This window comes from Lissotriton helveticus, chromosome 6, assembly GCF_964261635.1.
Source record: "Lissotriton helveticus chromosome 6, aLisHel1.1, whole genome shotgun sequence".
Taxonomy (NCBI): Eukaryota; Metazoa; Chordata; class Amphibia; order Caudata; family Salamandridae; genus Lissotriton; species Lissotriton helveticus.
The window spans coordinates 1285141884-1285156630 of record NC_136067.1 but is presented as its reverse complement, the minus strand read 5'-3'; the positions used below and the strand labels follow the sequence as shown (position 1 = coordinate 1285156630).

At 46.5% G+C, this 14747-nt stretch overlaps 1 protein-coding gene across 1 annotated transcript in view; it reads left to right on the top strand.

Moving 5' to 3' along the window:
- Positions 1-14747, top strand: part of LOC144761711 (kinesin-like protein KIF28) — a 982011-nt gene that overhangs the window by 84273 nt on the left and 882991 nt on the right. The window contains exon 5 of the mRNA XM_078646973.1: positions 494-648. Within this exon, the coding sequence (XP_078503099.1) occupies positions 494-648 (155 nt within the window). The remainder of the gene's footprint in view (positions 1-493; positions 649-14747) is intronic.

Here is a 14747-nt window from a genome sequence, read left to right as displayed (position 1 = left end):
CTACAACAAAAGCAGGCAGCCAGAACCGAGAACCTATACCTGTGCCAGGTACAAGTAGGCCCCAAACATTTTGTTTGAATTTGCTGTGCAACTTATGACAATAGAATCAAAGGATTTGTATGGTGTTATCTAAATATTGATGTGTGATCGCAGGTTCGTCTCTTTACATTCTTCTACAAGTTGGATTTCACTTTCTCAAGGAGGGTCACAGGGGGCAATTAGAAATGCCTACTGGGTTATTCTTAATTCCTTACCTGAATAACCTGCATTTTCACCCTGATTCCTCACCGTTCCTTTAAGAGGGGGTTTCTCTTGTTCAATCGGTCACCTCAAGCCGCAGTTGCAGGGCTTGTCATTTAATATATACAAAACATATTATTAGTTGGGCTTATTCATGCAGGAGTACCTAAGCATTCTGATGATGTTGCCATTAAAGCATGAAGCACTTAATTAAAAAAAAAATATATTTGTATCTTTTCAAAACCTTATACAGCTCTTTCTGGAAGAAGACATCACCAAGCAATCCATCATAAATTTAGTGGACTTGGCAGGAAGTGAACGACAGAAATCTTCTGGATCAGAAGGAGACCGTCTGAGAGAAGGGACTTGTGTCAATCTCAGTTTAACCACTTTAGGAAACGTTATAAGGTACAGAATGACTGAATACAAGTTATCCATATTTACATGTAATGGGCTTAGGGTTACTATCTTCACAATCCAAAGTTTATCACTGGCATAATACAGATAAATAGGGGATCCAGTGCTGTATCCTCAAAAATTTAAAGTAATACTGATCCTAACCAATTGTTTTTTATGTTGGTTCCACCACTGAACCCATCCTGTGTATTTTCCTCTAGGATATATTTCCTCTAACACCAGAACTGAAATAGTATTCAAATTCATTTTTTTGCAATGATCCATCATCACTCGATCAGTAAGGTAACACAGAAGCGAGGGGTAAATGCCACCTCAATGCACTTCTTCTGGGCAGCATCGGGGCTAACATTGTTCCCCAAATTAGGTATTGATATTGGGTTTATATATAAACAAGAAGCCTGTAATCTCTATATAAAAGTGTGTCTCTAACTTTCCTTTTCACAGGTGAATTGCTTCATCCCTAGTCACATGTAGTGTTTCGGATAAAGTACCTCTGCCGTACATTATAAGGATCGTGCAAGTCACCAAGGGCTTCCATGACCATATATAGGGGAGCCAAGTAGAAGGCTGAGTTCCTTTATATGATTATGAAACTCTGAGATAACTTGCGATATACTTATAATGAATGGCAGAGGTACTTTATTCCTTGTTAAATGGTCCCGCAATCACCTTTCCCAAAAAGCACACATATCCGTGGTAAGTAACTCTTTCATATGAAAGAGAGAGCTGGCTTGCAAAAATGAAGAATAAAAATAGAATCTCTATTTCAAAATTAAACTCAATAAAAATGCTGTTAGATATTTAAATTAAAAATGCTGTTAGATATTTGTTGGAAAAAAGATATTAGAATTGGTTTAATATCACACTATTTGTTAGTCGCGTTGAGGATTAGACGAAAGGCGAGTCTGCAATCAATCCCCCTGATAAATCTGAGGCAGCGAGCCCCCTCTGATTTGTACAATACTCCTATTACTAAAGGAGGCTAAAGTGTACTAATCTTATGGATATGATTTACATTATACAACAATTTTGGAATTACTTTATTATCTGTTTTATTACTTTATGTATCTGACCAAAGTCACTTTGGCTTTTATGAATTTTATCCAATGTGTATTCTAACTGTGCTTTATAGGTAGATTGGAGGAACAATGATCAGGAATCACTGTGTGTTCCATTTTAAGTTATTCAATGTCGGCCTAAGGCTGTACAATAATCAGCTACCAGCTTAGGCTTTCCAGAAAGCACAACGGACCCTTTTCTAGTCCATTTAACAGTACTATCGCTGAGGTTTTTTTTAGTTGTGTCTCAGCAAGAATATGCATGCATTATTTTGTAAATCAATTCTATTCAACTGATTTGCTCTGATTTGGTACTTAAGCTGCCTAGGCTACATTTTATTATGTTTTTAATACTTGTAGTCTGCACTTTTATGGTGAAAAGTTACTTGTTCATGCTGTTTAATGCAGGTTAGTTTGTTTTTTTAAGACAAAATTGCTCGAAGTGTGTAGAAACATGCAGAAAGATTCAAATGTTTGTATAAGCATCTCTAGCAACAATAATCTCATTTGTAAACAACACACGTTCTACCACTCTCCTGGAGACAATCTGCCATTCATAGAGTAAATCATGGAAGTTATCACAACCAATGATGACCCTCAGTGACCCAGATCTTCTTCTGGGACTTTAACCTCCACAGGATTGACCTGAACGAACCGTGCAGTGAACAGCCCTAAATCTTTTCTATCAGACCTTCAGCCTTATTCATCAACGGGCCGTTTTGCGAGCCCCTAATAGCGATTCATAGCGAATCGCTATTAAGGACTCGCAAAACGGTATTCATGTAGGAATTGCTAAATAAATAGCGATTCCTACACATTCCTTATTTGCGAGTAGCAAATTGCTAATCGCAAATAAGGAATAACTCCCCATTCATTCCTATGGGCCAAAAGGCCCATAGGAATGAATGGGGAGTATACCTTATTTGCGAATAGCAATTTGCTACTCGCAAATAAGATAGCGATTTAAAGGGTGCCAGGGGTGTCCAAAGGACACCCTGTAGCACCCCTTAAATGCAAATTGAAACAGGTGTTGCGCACACACATGTCCAAAGGACATGTGTGTGTGCAACATGCAACTTAGAAAAATGCTTTTAAAAGCATTTTTCTAAGTTTTTGCTATTTACCGAGAGGTCTGACCTCTCGGTAAATAGCGGCCCGAAATTGCGACTTAGCAATTTAAAAATGGTTGATGAATTGCATTTAAGGAATCTCAAATAGAGATTCCTTAAATGTAATTCCTCGCAATTTAGCGAATTAGCAATTACCGATTTTTGCATTTGGGTTGATGAATCGCAAAGGGCCAGATTCTCAGATTCTGGCCCTTTGCGAGCGCAATTCGGCTTGATGAATCAGGCTGCATGACTTGACCCAAATCTGTGACAGCCCTACTCACAACAAGGGTGACACATTGGACCTTTATCATTTCGAAAATGGACAATATCATATTGGAGTCCTTTAGCCCCTGTGACTGGACAGGCTATTACCTTATCACCTTCCTCATCAATGTGGCGGTGACCCCGAAGAGAGCTCAATCGAAGAATACAAAACAATGGAAAAGGAGTATTCGAAACATAAACCCTAACAGCTTATCTGTAGGAGAGTAGGGTCTGCTTCCTATGGTCACCCCCACTTTTTGCTTTTGCTTTACTGGTTTTCGACTTAGATGTGGCTGTGGGCCTGCTAATCAGACCCACAGCCCAGATGCACTCTCTCTAAATTCACACCATGTACCCTAGGTACATCCAATTGGGAATTGGCTCACCATATCAGCCCCTGTAGAAGTGTACCCTAGGTACTCAGGGCATAGGTGTAACCAAGGCCTACCAGGGGCTGCAGCATGTATTATGCCACCCCTGGCTGGCCACTCAAACTGACACAACTGGCTGATCACTCAGCTGTGGCAAGGTCGTGTAATCACCCCTTGCTTAAGTATAGTATTCCTATATCTACCCTTAAATATAGACACACAGTAACCTATAAGTCACATCTATGGCAGGCCTTAACAATCCTGGAGGCACAGTGCTTGGTTATGTGTGAGATGGTGCTCTAGCATGAGCTGAGCCTGTCTGCAGCTTTCGGAACCATGTCCTTATAGCTGTTCTATGATATTGCCATACCATATACTCTTAAGTGCATTATAATCCTCGCGGTTGAATGCTAACTTTGGTTTGGCTTTATCTAAACATGTCGTGTAAGCTGTCATACGCTTTGGAATACTGCCCCCTCGCCAATTCTGGCGACGGGGGTAGCATTCCACCCTTCTAGAGGGAGAAGACATGTTAGTTCTGACTATCCCGGTTAAAGTTAACCAGAGCCACAGCGTCACAAAATGGATAATGCTGCCACAGACACAAGTCTGACCTCCTGCTGCTGGGAGTCCTTCCAGCGAGGGAGGCCTGGACAATAGGTTTCCTGCCTGGAGAGGTGCGACCACCACCCCAGACAGGATTTTGTGTATTGGGACAGGGAGGGCTGAATAGAATGAGACATGCCTGGGGCACACTAGGTGCTCCATGCATACCCCAGTTCAAACCGGTTGCTGGGGCACTGCAGCCCCAGCTCTGGCACGAAACTGCACAAAGGAAAGGGGGTGTAACCACCCCCCTTCCTAGTCCCACCCATAGGAGGGACCTAGTGAGTAAACCAGCCCCCTTTAGTTGTATAAAGGTAGGAGCTGACCCAGGAGACTTTAAATTAATCCTGGAATCGAATTGAAGACAAAACTCTGGACCCTTCGACGTTCAACTGAAGCTGAAGACTGAAGAATCTCCCTTGTGGCCAAGGAGTGACCACCCTGGGCAACCAGGCACCATCCAGCAACTCGACGGCTTGCTTTGTCCCCGTTCCCCCTGGAACCTGAGCACAGAGCCTGACAAGACCTCGACTCCCGGACTCCTCGACTGCACGACTCCAGCACAGCTGAGCTCCGTGGAAGGCGTTAGAATTCGTGGAAGCAGGCAACTTGGAAAGTCTTCAACTTGCTAACAGCGCAGCTCCTGAGGCATCCTCGAAGCTGTGCACAGGGGACTGAGACACCCTGACACCGAGCTCCACCTGCACCGAAGACCAGCCCTCCACACTCCATGAGATCTGCGTGGGGCCCTTCTGCTTGTGTTCTGCTCGACGCGTTGTCCGGTTGCTGGCCCGTTGGCTAGTAGCCCGCTGACGACGATCCTTGTGAAAATCCATCGCTGGTCTGGTTGCTCCAGACTGGCCCTCGCTTCCCTGAAAAGGTGAAGTACCTCAGACCCTCCTGGTCTGCACCAGAAGCCTTTTGTGTATCCTGCATGGGTTGCCTTTGCTTAGACTTGTTGGCTCCAATCCTGAAGTTGACCCCTCCATCGGCAAGAACCTTCGTGGGACAGCTCCTCTCCAGCACCTGGTTGTCCTCATCGCCTCCTGGTTCGCGTGGCTGCAAAGACAAGCTTCACAACAGCACCTGATTGCTCCTCGACGACATCTGGTTCCTTCCTGGTTCCACCCGGTCACTGGCTAGTGACCTAGACTCTGTCACCTCTGCTTTCAGGTCTTCTTTATCTCCGATTCACCCTTGGATCCACCCGGACGTCTTCCTCCTGGTCGCCTGCAGCATCTTCTTCCAAGGCTCCATAGGAAACGATGAGAAAACCCGACACGTTGACACCTATGCACCCGCAGCCCGTGGGTGAGGTAACGCGAGTACTTCGGTGCTCCTGTAGGGATTGACTATCCTAGTGTCCAGTTTTGCTAGTTGTGTAATCCTAGTTAGACCGAAAGTGTCCTAAAACTTCATTACTTACCTTTTTACGTTCCTATTGACTTTCTATTGACTCTCGCGTGAGAGTACTGACTCTGCACGCGCCGCCTGTGGGCCTCCTACTCCTAACCCAACGGTCAGATAGTGTAGCCCCAGCGATTCCCTAGGCCCTAGGCCTTCTCCTTTCCAAAGTCGTGGTTCTTATACCACTTACTTAGTAAATGGTTTTACGCGCCCCTAGGGCCTAACTGTAAATTGTGCTATTTAAAGTATTTCTGAGTATAACTTGGTATGTGCTTTTGCCTCTGATCTCATAAAGAGTTCAGAGGAGTGTGTTAGTAAATAAATACATATATATTTTATATATATTCTGTGTGGTGTCCTTTCATTTGATATTCAAGGGGTTACATATGGTAAAACAGCTGGCTTTACACGCCCTAAAGAGTCTTTTAGCCTAAGACTGTTCTGTCCACGCTACCACTAGGATAGCTGGTCTATAAGGTTGACTTACAACCATCACCATAAGGGTTGTTTGGACTGGTGCAAGGTGTTCACTAGAATAGTGAACATCATATACCAGGCCAACTTCTCACAATATCTACCCGCTGTAACAACGCCTGACTCGTCAGATGGACATGGTTGATGTCCATGACCTCACAGATTTCTACAATACCTCCATTTTGGTCACCCTTGACTCTTATTGCCCTGCTTCAACAGAAAAACATATTCACTAAAGTCTCTAAACCTTGGTTTAATGACAACTTCAATTCTAAAAGACGCAATCTGAGATTAGCAGAAAGAGCCTGGAGAGCCTCGCCCTCCATGGAACACCTAAAACGCTTAGGATCAGCGAGGAACAAATACAATAGAAGAATCAGAAATGCAAAGCCAACTTCTTTAGAACCCAGCTAGATCAATCCAGAAATTGACCCAAAAAACGTTTCAAAATCGTCAAGCAACAATCGCTCAACATACCAAACCTGCTTGGCATTGGGTACCTCACTATCCCAAACAGTGAGGAGGTGGCTTCTTTCATCAGAAAAACTAAAACCGCTGAACATGACCTACAATCAGCGAGGGAACTACTTCCGGTTGCCTCACACATCTTTCCACACACCTCCTAGACTTTTGATTGGATTGGTCCCCCTGGGTCGGTCACCAAAACTCTTGGCACTTTCACACCCCTCAATGAAAGTGACATTTGCAACATTCTTTCAGGTTTAAACCCATCTAATCACTTCATCAACCCTTTACCTCCTTTGATCCTTAAGGAGATCAAAGTCGTTATTCTCCCCTTATGGTCTAAGATTGTAAATGCCTTGCTACATCAAGGCACTATCCCGGACTGCCTAAAAGTAGGACAGGTAACCCCCATTTAAAAAAACCTAGTGCAGATTGTTCAGATCTTAACAACTTCTACCCTATCTCCAACATCCTCACTCTGGCGAAGCTTCCGTAAAAATGCATCCAGATCCAACTCTGCAACCACATAGATAACTTTAAACACCAATCCGGCTGCTGTCAATGTCACAGCACTGAAACAGCACTCACACACATTGTGGATGACATATTAAAATGCTGGACTTAAATAAATCATGTTGTCTGATACTACTTGACTTATCTTCTGCTTTCGACACTGTTAAACTCGACAGTCTATTGAACCTACTTGAACAGAGGATGGGCTTATCAGAGTCTGTACTGCAACAGTTTACTTCTTTCCTTCACAACAGAACCCAAGGTGATTGAATTCCTTTCTCAGCCCTCTGCGGTCACCCTTGGGGTTGCACAGGGATAAGCCCTCTAACCCATTCACTTCAATTTATTCTTGGAACCTCTAGCAGACTCCTTGTAATCTGCTAACATTCCTTATCACATGTATGCAGATAGCACACAATTGTATCTGAAAATCTCCTACCCAAAATACATCATAGCCCTCAACTCAACTTTACAAAACAGTCATCATTGGCACACTGGCAACCATCTCAAGTTCACACTGCCAAAACGGAATTCCTCTTCATTACTCCTCCAAACCACAATACCAAGATGAGCCTTTGGATGATGCATCTAACACCCCTGAACTATTCTCCTTACATTATACACTGTACTAGATCATTGGGAATTACACTAGACAAATAACAGAATGTGCAGGATCACATCAATACTGTCACCAAAGGAGCGAATACAAGATGAACATTTTAAGGACGCTTAAACCCTTCCTCCCACATGATGACCTTAAGCTTGTGGTCCAAGCTCTTGTGTTGCCCAGGCTGGACTATGGAAGTGCCACAATATGCAGCCTACCTAGATACAAGCTGGTCCCTCTAAGAGCCTTCCTTACCGCTGCTGCCGGACTTGTCTCGGTAACAAACAGAAATAGTCACATCTCCCCGGCTCTACAATTCCTGAACTGGCTCCCTTCTGAGGCAAGAATACAACTAAAGATTGCGTGCATTACTCATGAAGCCCTACATTTCAATACCCACCCCAGGTATTTGTCAAAAAAGCTAAAACTATCAGAGGGATGCAGATCTTCACGAAGTGCTAGCTCTCTGCTACTGAAACCACAGATTTTCCATAAAAAGAAAATGTGCTACAGAGCCTTCTTGGGGGTCCCCCCGAATATTTGGAATTCCGTGTCTCCAATAGCGTAGCCAGAGCTTTTAACGCCCAGGGCAAGCCCTTAGTTTGCTGCCCAGTGCCTGTAAGAGTGGGGGGAGGGTGCTGGCAAAAGGCGATGCCGAGCAGGAGGCATGCGAGCGACAGATGAAAATGAGCGGGAGGTGTTTGGCGACGCCAATGAGGGAGAATAAAGAAAAATCAAAACTTACTATGCACTTGCGGCTTGCCACTGCCCCAAAAAAGTGAGGCTTGAGGTGGACCGCCCACACCTCCCTCAGCTGCGTCCCTTTCTGTCTCTGGATGTATGCCTAATCTAGTCTCCTGCCTCCATCAAAAAAGAAGTGAAAACATTTCTGATTAACAAGTTTTTGCCCTAAGATAACACCTTATGCTTATTGATTGTACTCCTGCTTGTTATTCAGTTATTGTTTTTGACTACTACATTGCTGACTCCCTATTGAGGTCAAGCCTCTTCTTTTGTTTATCCTCAATATTTATCATTCGCTCCTATATGTGAATAGCTATGTTTTCTCAACTATACCCTACCTACATTTCATGTAAATCACTATTGATAGCCTCTAGATTCATGTTTGCGCTATACAAAACTTTATAAACAAGCTTTTGCAATGTAGTAGGTCTTGCATTGCTGAAAGTTTGAGCTATTGGCGTTGCAAATAATAATGCAACACCAATAGCTCAAACGTTCCGTAATGTGAGACCTATTGCAGCCAGGCCTCCTGTGTGTATGGTGGGGTGCTGAATGGTAGAAACGGGTTGTTGTGAATACAGATAAAGGGAGTTAGGAGGCTTCTGCAGCCTGTCAAAGTAAATGGTATGGTTTGTCCACAATAATAAACGTACTTGAGAGGCTTCTGTAGCCAACGGAATAATTGTGGAAATGCTAAATGTACGAAGACCTATAAAATGAAATGGCACAGAGTGTTCACTAAAGCAACAGAATAGTGTACGGGAGTAAGAATTATTTTTTAAAAGAAGCCAATATTCGCTTTTATGAAAGAAAAATATTAGGAGAAAAGCAAGCAAGCTGTAAATGGACGCAGCCAGGCCTGTTATGTGTATGGTGGGGGGGGAGGGGGGTGCGCGGCTAAGACGGGGGACAAATACAAGCATAAGCAAATACTGAACAGCGTGCTGGTGGCATGAAAACATGTTTTAAAATGTGTAATTACCTAAACAATGTAATTACTGAAAAGGCATCAGAGGTTGAAATGTTTATAATTTGAAAGAGTACCTAAACTTGTCAAGCGTTTATAAAATGTATGCTGCTGCTACCGAATTTGATATTATCTAAAAGGTAAATAATGACTTTTGAGGAATTAGAGACCAATATTTTTCAAAAACCATAAGTGGCTGTGAAAAAGCATGCATACATTTTCTGATGTTGCTATGAAATTAGTTCTCAAAGGATATGGTAAAAACAGAAGTTAATTATTTACCAATTATTGGAGCTAATATTTTTGTAAAAAATAAAAATATACAGGAAACTAATAGTTTTTAAAATGTGTGCAGACGAGGGAATGCGGGTGGCAGGAGCGGATAAACAACCCCAAGAAGTATATTTGAAATGCATGGAGACAGGAGGAGCCGAAGAACTTGGTGTTAACAAGGGCGCTCTAAATGTGGAGTGATAGGGATCAGGGAAATGAGGCTACAACCAGATCAGGCTTCCTCAGGGATGGGAGACTCTTAGAAGCCCATATCCAGGCATCCTGTATGCATGCCCTGAAGGTCGAGGTGGGGTAGATATGTGTTGTGGGGATTTCTGATAAACGTGTTTGTGAGGCTTCTGCTGCCAAAGCAATAATTAACATATTGGTAAATGCGCGCATGCAGGGAAAGTGAAGAGTAGCACCAAAATAAAAGTACAAAACCTCGTATGCTTAAAAACTGCCATTGAAATGCGCAGAAAGCGTTAATAAAAATGAAATAATTTCCCATCATAAATAAAACTAGCCCAGGCATATGGAGTCTGGAGTTCCTGGCAGCCACACAACTCGGTCTGGTGTTATATTTAGTGGTGGCCTGCCTTATTTATAATACATTTCAGTTGATCCTCCATGCCCCGCAGGAGTACAGTAGGTAAGAGGTTTTTTAAGGTAGGCAGACAAAATATCGATTTTTAAATATCGACATACAATAATGTCGATGTTTAAATATCGAAGGGACAGAATATAGAAGGTAAGCAATATCAATATTTTTAATATCGATGGGACAGAATTTCGAAGGTAAATAATATCTATTTTGTTAATATCGATGTTAGTAATATCTATGTTACTAATATCGATGTTAGTAATATCGATGTTACTAATATCGATTTTTATGTGATTTTTATGCATATTATTATGTATTTAATATGTCTTTTTTTAGTATTAAATCTTTTTTATTGAAGCCAATACACCGACCAGTGCTTTTGGAAGCAAGGGCCGAACAAAGACAAAACAATTGCTGCGTCAGTGCCAGTGCTGGTGTGCCATGATGCAAATTAAACACAGCAAGTCGCCTACAACCCAACTGGGCCGGCCGCGATTGAAAGACTGAGAGGCAGTCGGGTGCAACTACAATGCAGTCATTATTGAAAAGAGAACAGAGACCCCCCTCCCCCCCTCACCGTCCCTCCCCCACCCCTTCCCCCCTCCCTCCCCCTTGTCCGCTGAGGTAAAAGAAAGGAAACACGAAAGGACCCAATAGCAGTGGCCAGGGCCTCACGTAAGGAGCCCTACGTCTGGAGTGTCTTTTTGCGGGGTTTTGTCTTAGGCTCGGTGAGAGGTGTGTCTGCGAGATGTAGCAGTCGCAGGTATCTAGGACAGCTCAATTCCCTGTATTCCCCTGTAAGAAGCGTCAGGAAAGGCCGCCAAAGATCAGCAAATTCATCCCCTCTGCCCGCCGTGGTCAGGGAAAGCTTTTCCATTCCCAGAATGGTCCATAGCCTATGCAACCAACCCACCTGCATCGGTGGCTGTGGATCTCTCCAGCGAGCCACAATGTTTTGCACCGCAGCCCCCAACGCAAGCGCTATCAGTCTCCCTCTCATAGACTTCAGTGGGTACATCAACGCGTTGGGTAGTCCCAGCAGCACATAGGCAGGAAATCGGGGGAGTTGGGTGTCTAAGTGGAGGTCTATCAGGTCTAGGATAGTAGTCCAGTACGTCTGCAGATGCTCGCAGCTCCATAGCAGGTGCTCCAATGTGCCTAGCTGCCCACAACCCCTCCAACAACGGTCACTGACATGGGGGTCCCAGCGGTGTATGCGTTCGGGGGTGTGATACCAGTAGGAGGCTACTTTTGTGAGTGTCTCTGTGAGGCCTGAGTGATGGGCCGAGTGCCTGGCTCTGTGGTAGATCCCCTCCCACTCCTTGCGTGTGAGCTGCCTTCCCAGGTCCTTTTCCCATCTAGCCTGGCTCGCGCTGTAAGTGTATTTGTTTGTGAGAAGCAGGTGCTGGTATATATCCGAGAGTAGTTTCTTTTCCGACGTGCGCGTGAGCAACCATTTTTCATAGGGAGTAAGAAAACGCTGCGCTCCTGGTTTGATCGACGGCTGTAGCACCCAATGTCGGACCTGCAGGTAGGGTATGCAGTCCGTCTCCGGTATGCCATAGGCCTCCTTCACCTTCTGGAACGGGAGGATGCCCTGAAGATCAAACATGTGGCCAATCTGCCGGCAAGGCGTAGACCTCCAATTCACGAATGCCTGCGCATCCAGGCCCGGGGTGAACTCGGGGTTGTCAAATATCGGTGTGAGCGGGGAGGGAAAGGAAGTGAGATCTCTCCGGACCGCCACCTTATCCCATACTTCCATGACCGTGCCGGTGACGTACGACGCATACAGATTGGGCGGCCTATCGCGTCTGGGCAGGAAGGGTACCCCCTGGAGCGTCCGGCCTGCCACTGCTTGGTCCTGAAAAAGCCAATGTTTGCTGGATTCCAGCTGATACCACTCTACAAGCGAGCGTAGCTGCGCCGCTTGAAAGTACAGGGCCAGATCAGGTATTCCCACTCCTCCGTATGCCGGGGGGAGCGTGGCAATTAAGTGCTTAAATCTGGGGCGGCGACCGTTCCACACAAAACGCGACAGATCAGCTTGTGTTTTCTGGAGCCAACCTGTCGGAGGACGCAGCGGCAGCGTCTGGAAGAGGTATAGGGCCTGTGGGAGCAGCGTCATTTTAATAGCAGCAATGCGGCCCAGCCAGGACAGCGTGAGATGCTTCCACTTCCGGAGGGCCTCGGTTAGGCGCGCGCCAAGTCTGGCATAATTGGCTTCCGCCGTGGCCTGTATCGTGGGCGCTAGCAAGACTCCCAGGTATGGAACAGTGGACGTAGACCATTGTAAGTCAAATTCGGCTTTGGCTTCTGCTAGCACCTCCCGGGGCAGGGACACATTCAATGCCTCTGATTTGTCCAAGTTAATTTTAAAACCCGAGGCTAGGGCAAACTTATGCAGCTCAATAAAGAGCGCCCTCAGGGATTGCATTGGGTCCATGAGTGACAGCAGAATATCGTCTGCGTACAGGCTGACTTTGTGCGTGTCTCCACCAAAGGGGATGCCTCTGATAAGCTGGCTTTGTCGAATCCGCTGCGCCAAAGGCTCCATGTAGAGCGCAAACAAGAGGGGAGAGAGCGGGCAGCCCTGCCTGGTTCCCCTGCCAATCGGGAAGCGTGGCGATGTGTGGCCGTTCACTCGGACCGTTGCGTTAGGCTGCCTGTAGCAGTTGAAGATACGGTTTCTGAGAGCAGTCCCGAAGCCGAAACGCATTAACGCTTGGTCGAGATAGGGCCAATGCACTCGGTCGAACGCTTTCTCAGCGTCGACCATGAGGAGCATGCAGCCCGGCTTCGTCCGGGAGCCGGCTTCGATCAGGTGGAGGACACGTTTAGTGTTGTCGCTGGTCTGCCTTTGGGGGATGAACCCAGCCTGATCAGGGTCCACCAGTTGTTGCATATATGGGCCCAATCGGCTGGCTATGATACCCGTATATAATTTGAGGTCGATGTTCAGTAGAGATATTGGACGGTAGGAACCGCACCTGGACGGGTCTTTACCAGGCTTGGGTATCACCGAGATAGCGGCCTCCAATAGTTCTGGCGAAATGGCTCCGGGTTGATCAAAGGTGTTAAACAGATCACGCAATAGGGGGGCCACCTGGTGACAGAATTTCTTATAGAAAGCCGCAGGGTAGCCGTCCGGTCCCGGGGCTTTACCTAGCTTCAGGCGAGATATCGCCGAGATGACCTCCTCCAGACCGATGGGCCTATCTAGAAACTTCGCTTGGGCCTCGTTCAAGGATGGGAGCGTCGCCCCATCTAGGTAATCGCTGCCCGTTTGCAGGTCCAGCCTATCTGCTTCGTACAGGTCAGCATAGAAGCTACCGAACTCTGCTGCGATAGCCGCGTCTTCAGTAATCGGGTCTCCGATATTAGGCTGAATTGTTCGAACGTGTTGCCGCTGGCGCTGCTCCCTCAGCTTACTCGCTAACAGCTTCCCACAGCGGTCCCCCCCAGTGTAGTAGGCATGCTTTAGGCGCAGGGCTGCAAATTCCGCCACATCCTGGTCCAGGGCAGCGAGCATCTTCCTCTCCGCGCATAGTTGGCGCCAGGCCCTGGATGCTCCCGTGCGTTGGTGCATCTGCTCCAACTCTGCCACCCTCTGCGTGAGCTCAGCCCTCTTCTGAGCGCGCTCCTTGTTGTCAGCCGCGGCCACCGAGATAAATTCGCCCCGCAGGACCGCCTTAAGCGCCGCCCATTGAGTGGCTTTGGAGGTGTCATCATTGGCATTGTTAACAAGAAAGAGGCCGATGGCAGTCGTTATTTTCGCTACCGTGGCCGGGTTTTGCAATAGGCCGGCACGCAGGCGCCAGTGCCGTTGCGGCCCGGGAGCATCTGGCACCAGAAAGGTCGCCACCACTGGAGAGTGATCCGACAATGAGGCCGGAAGGATCTCGACATCCTGCGCGCGTGTTGCTAGCTGGGAAGAGCATAAGAAGTAGTCAAGTCTCGCATAGGATTTATGGGCTGCCGAGTAGTGTGTGTAGGCCGTAGCTCGGGGATGGGAGAGTCTCCACAGGTCGACTAAGCCCAGGTCCTCAAGGTGGGCACGTCCCGCTGCGGAGAGCGCCCCTACCTGACCAAAGCGCTGATTGGAGCGGTCCGCAGTGTTATGAAATACCAGGTTGAGGTCCCCCCCCAATAGTAAGTGTGGATGGGTATTGGCAGTGGCAGCTTCTAGCGCTGAATGTAGGTATCGCTCCTGACCGTCATTGGGCGCGTACGCTGAGCCTATCAACAACGTCTGTCCCGCTACCAGGAAGCGGTGTACTAACAGCCTACCCTTAATCTCCGCCTCCTTTTGCAACACTTTGCCCCTAAAGGAGTGCGCAACCAGGATCGCCACCCCGGCTACCTTCTTAGATGCCGATGAGAAAAACTGCTCTGGGAAGAAGCGGGATTTAAGCCTATGGTGATCTGTGGGCAGCAGATGTGTCTCCTGTAGGAGGCAAATGTCAGCTTGCGAGTTCCGCAGAAAAGAGAGGACTGCCCTGCGTTTGTTCGGATTATTAAGCCCCCTCACATTCAATGAAAGAACTGTCAAGGGCCGTGTCATCCCGGGTATGTTGTGAGGACAGGTGCGCTATGCGTGGAGCCAAACAGTGCGATAAGAAAGA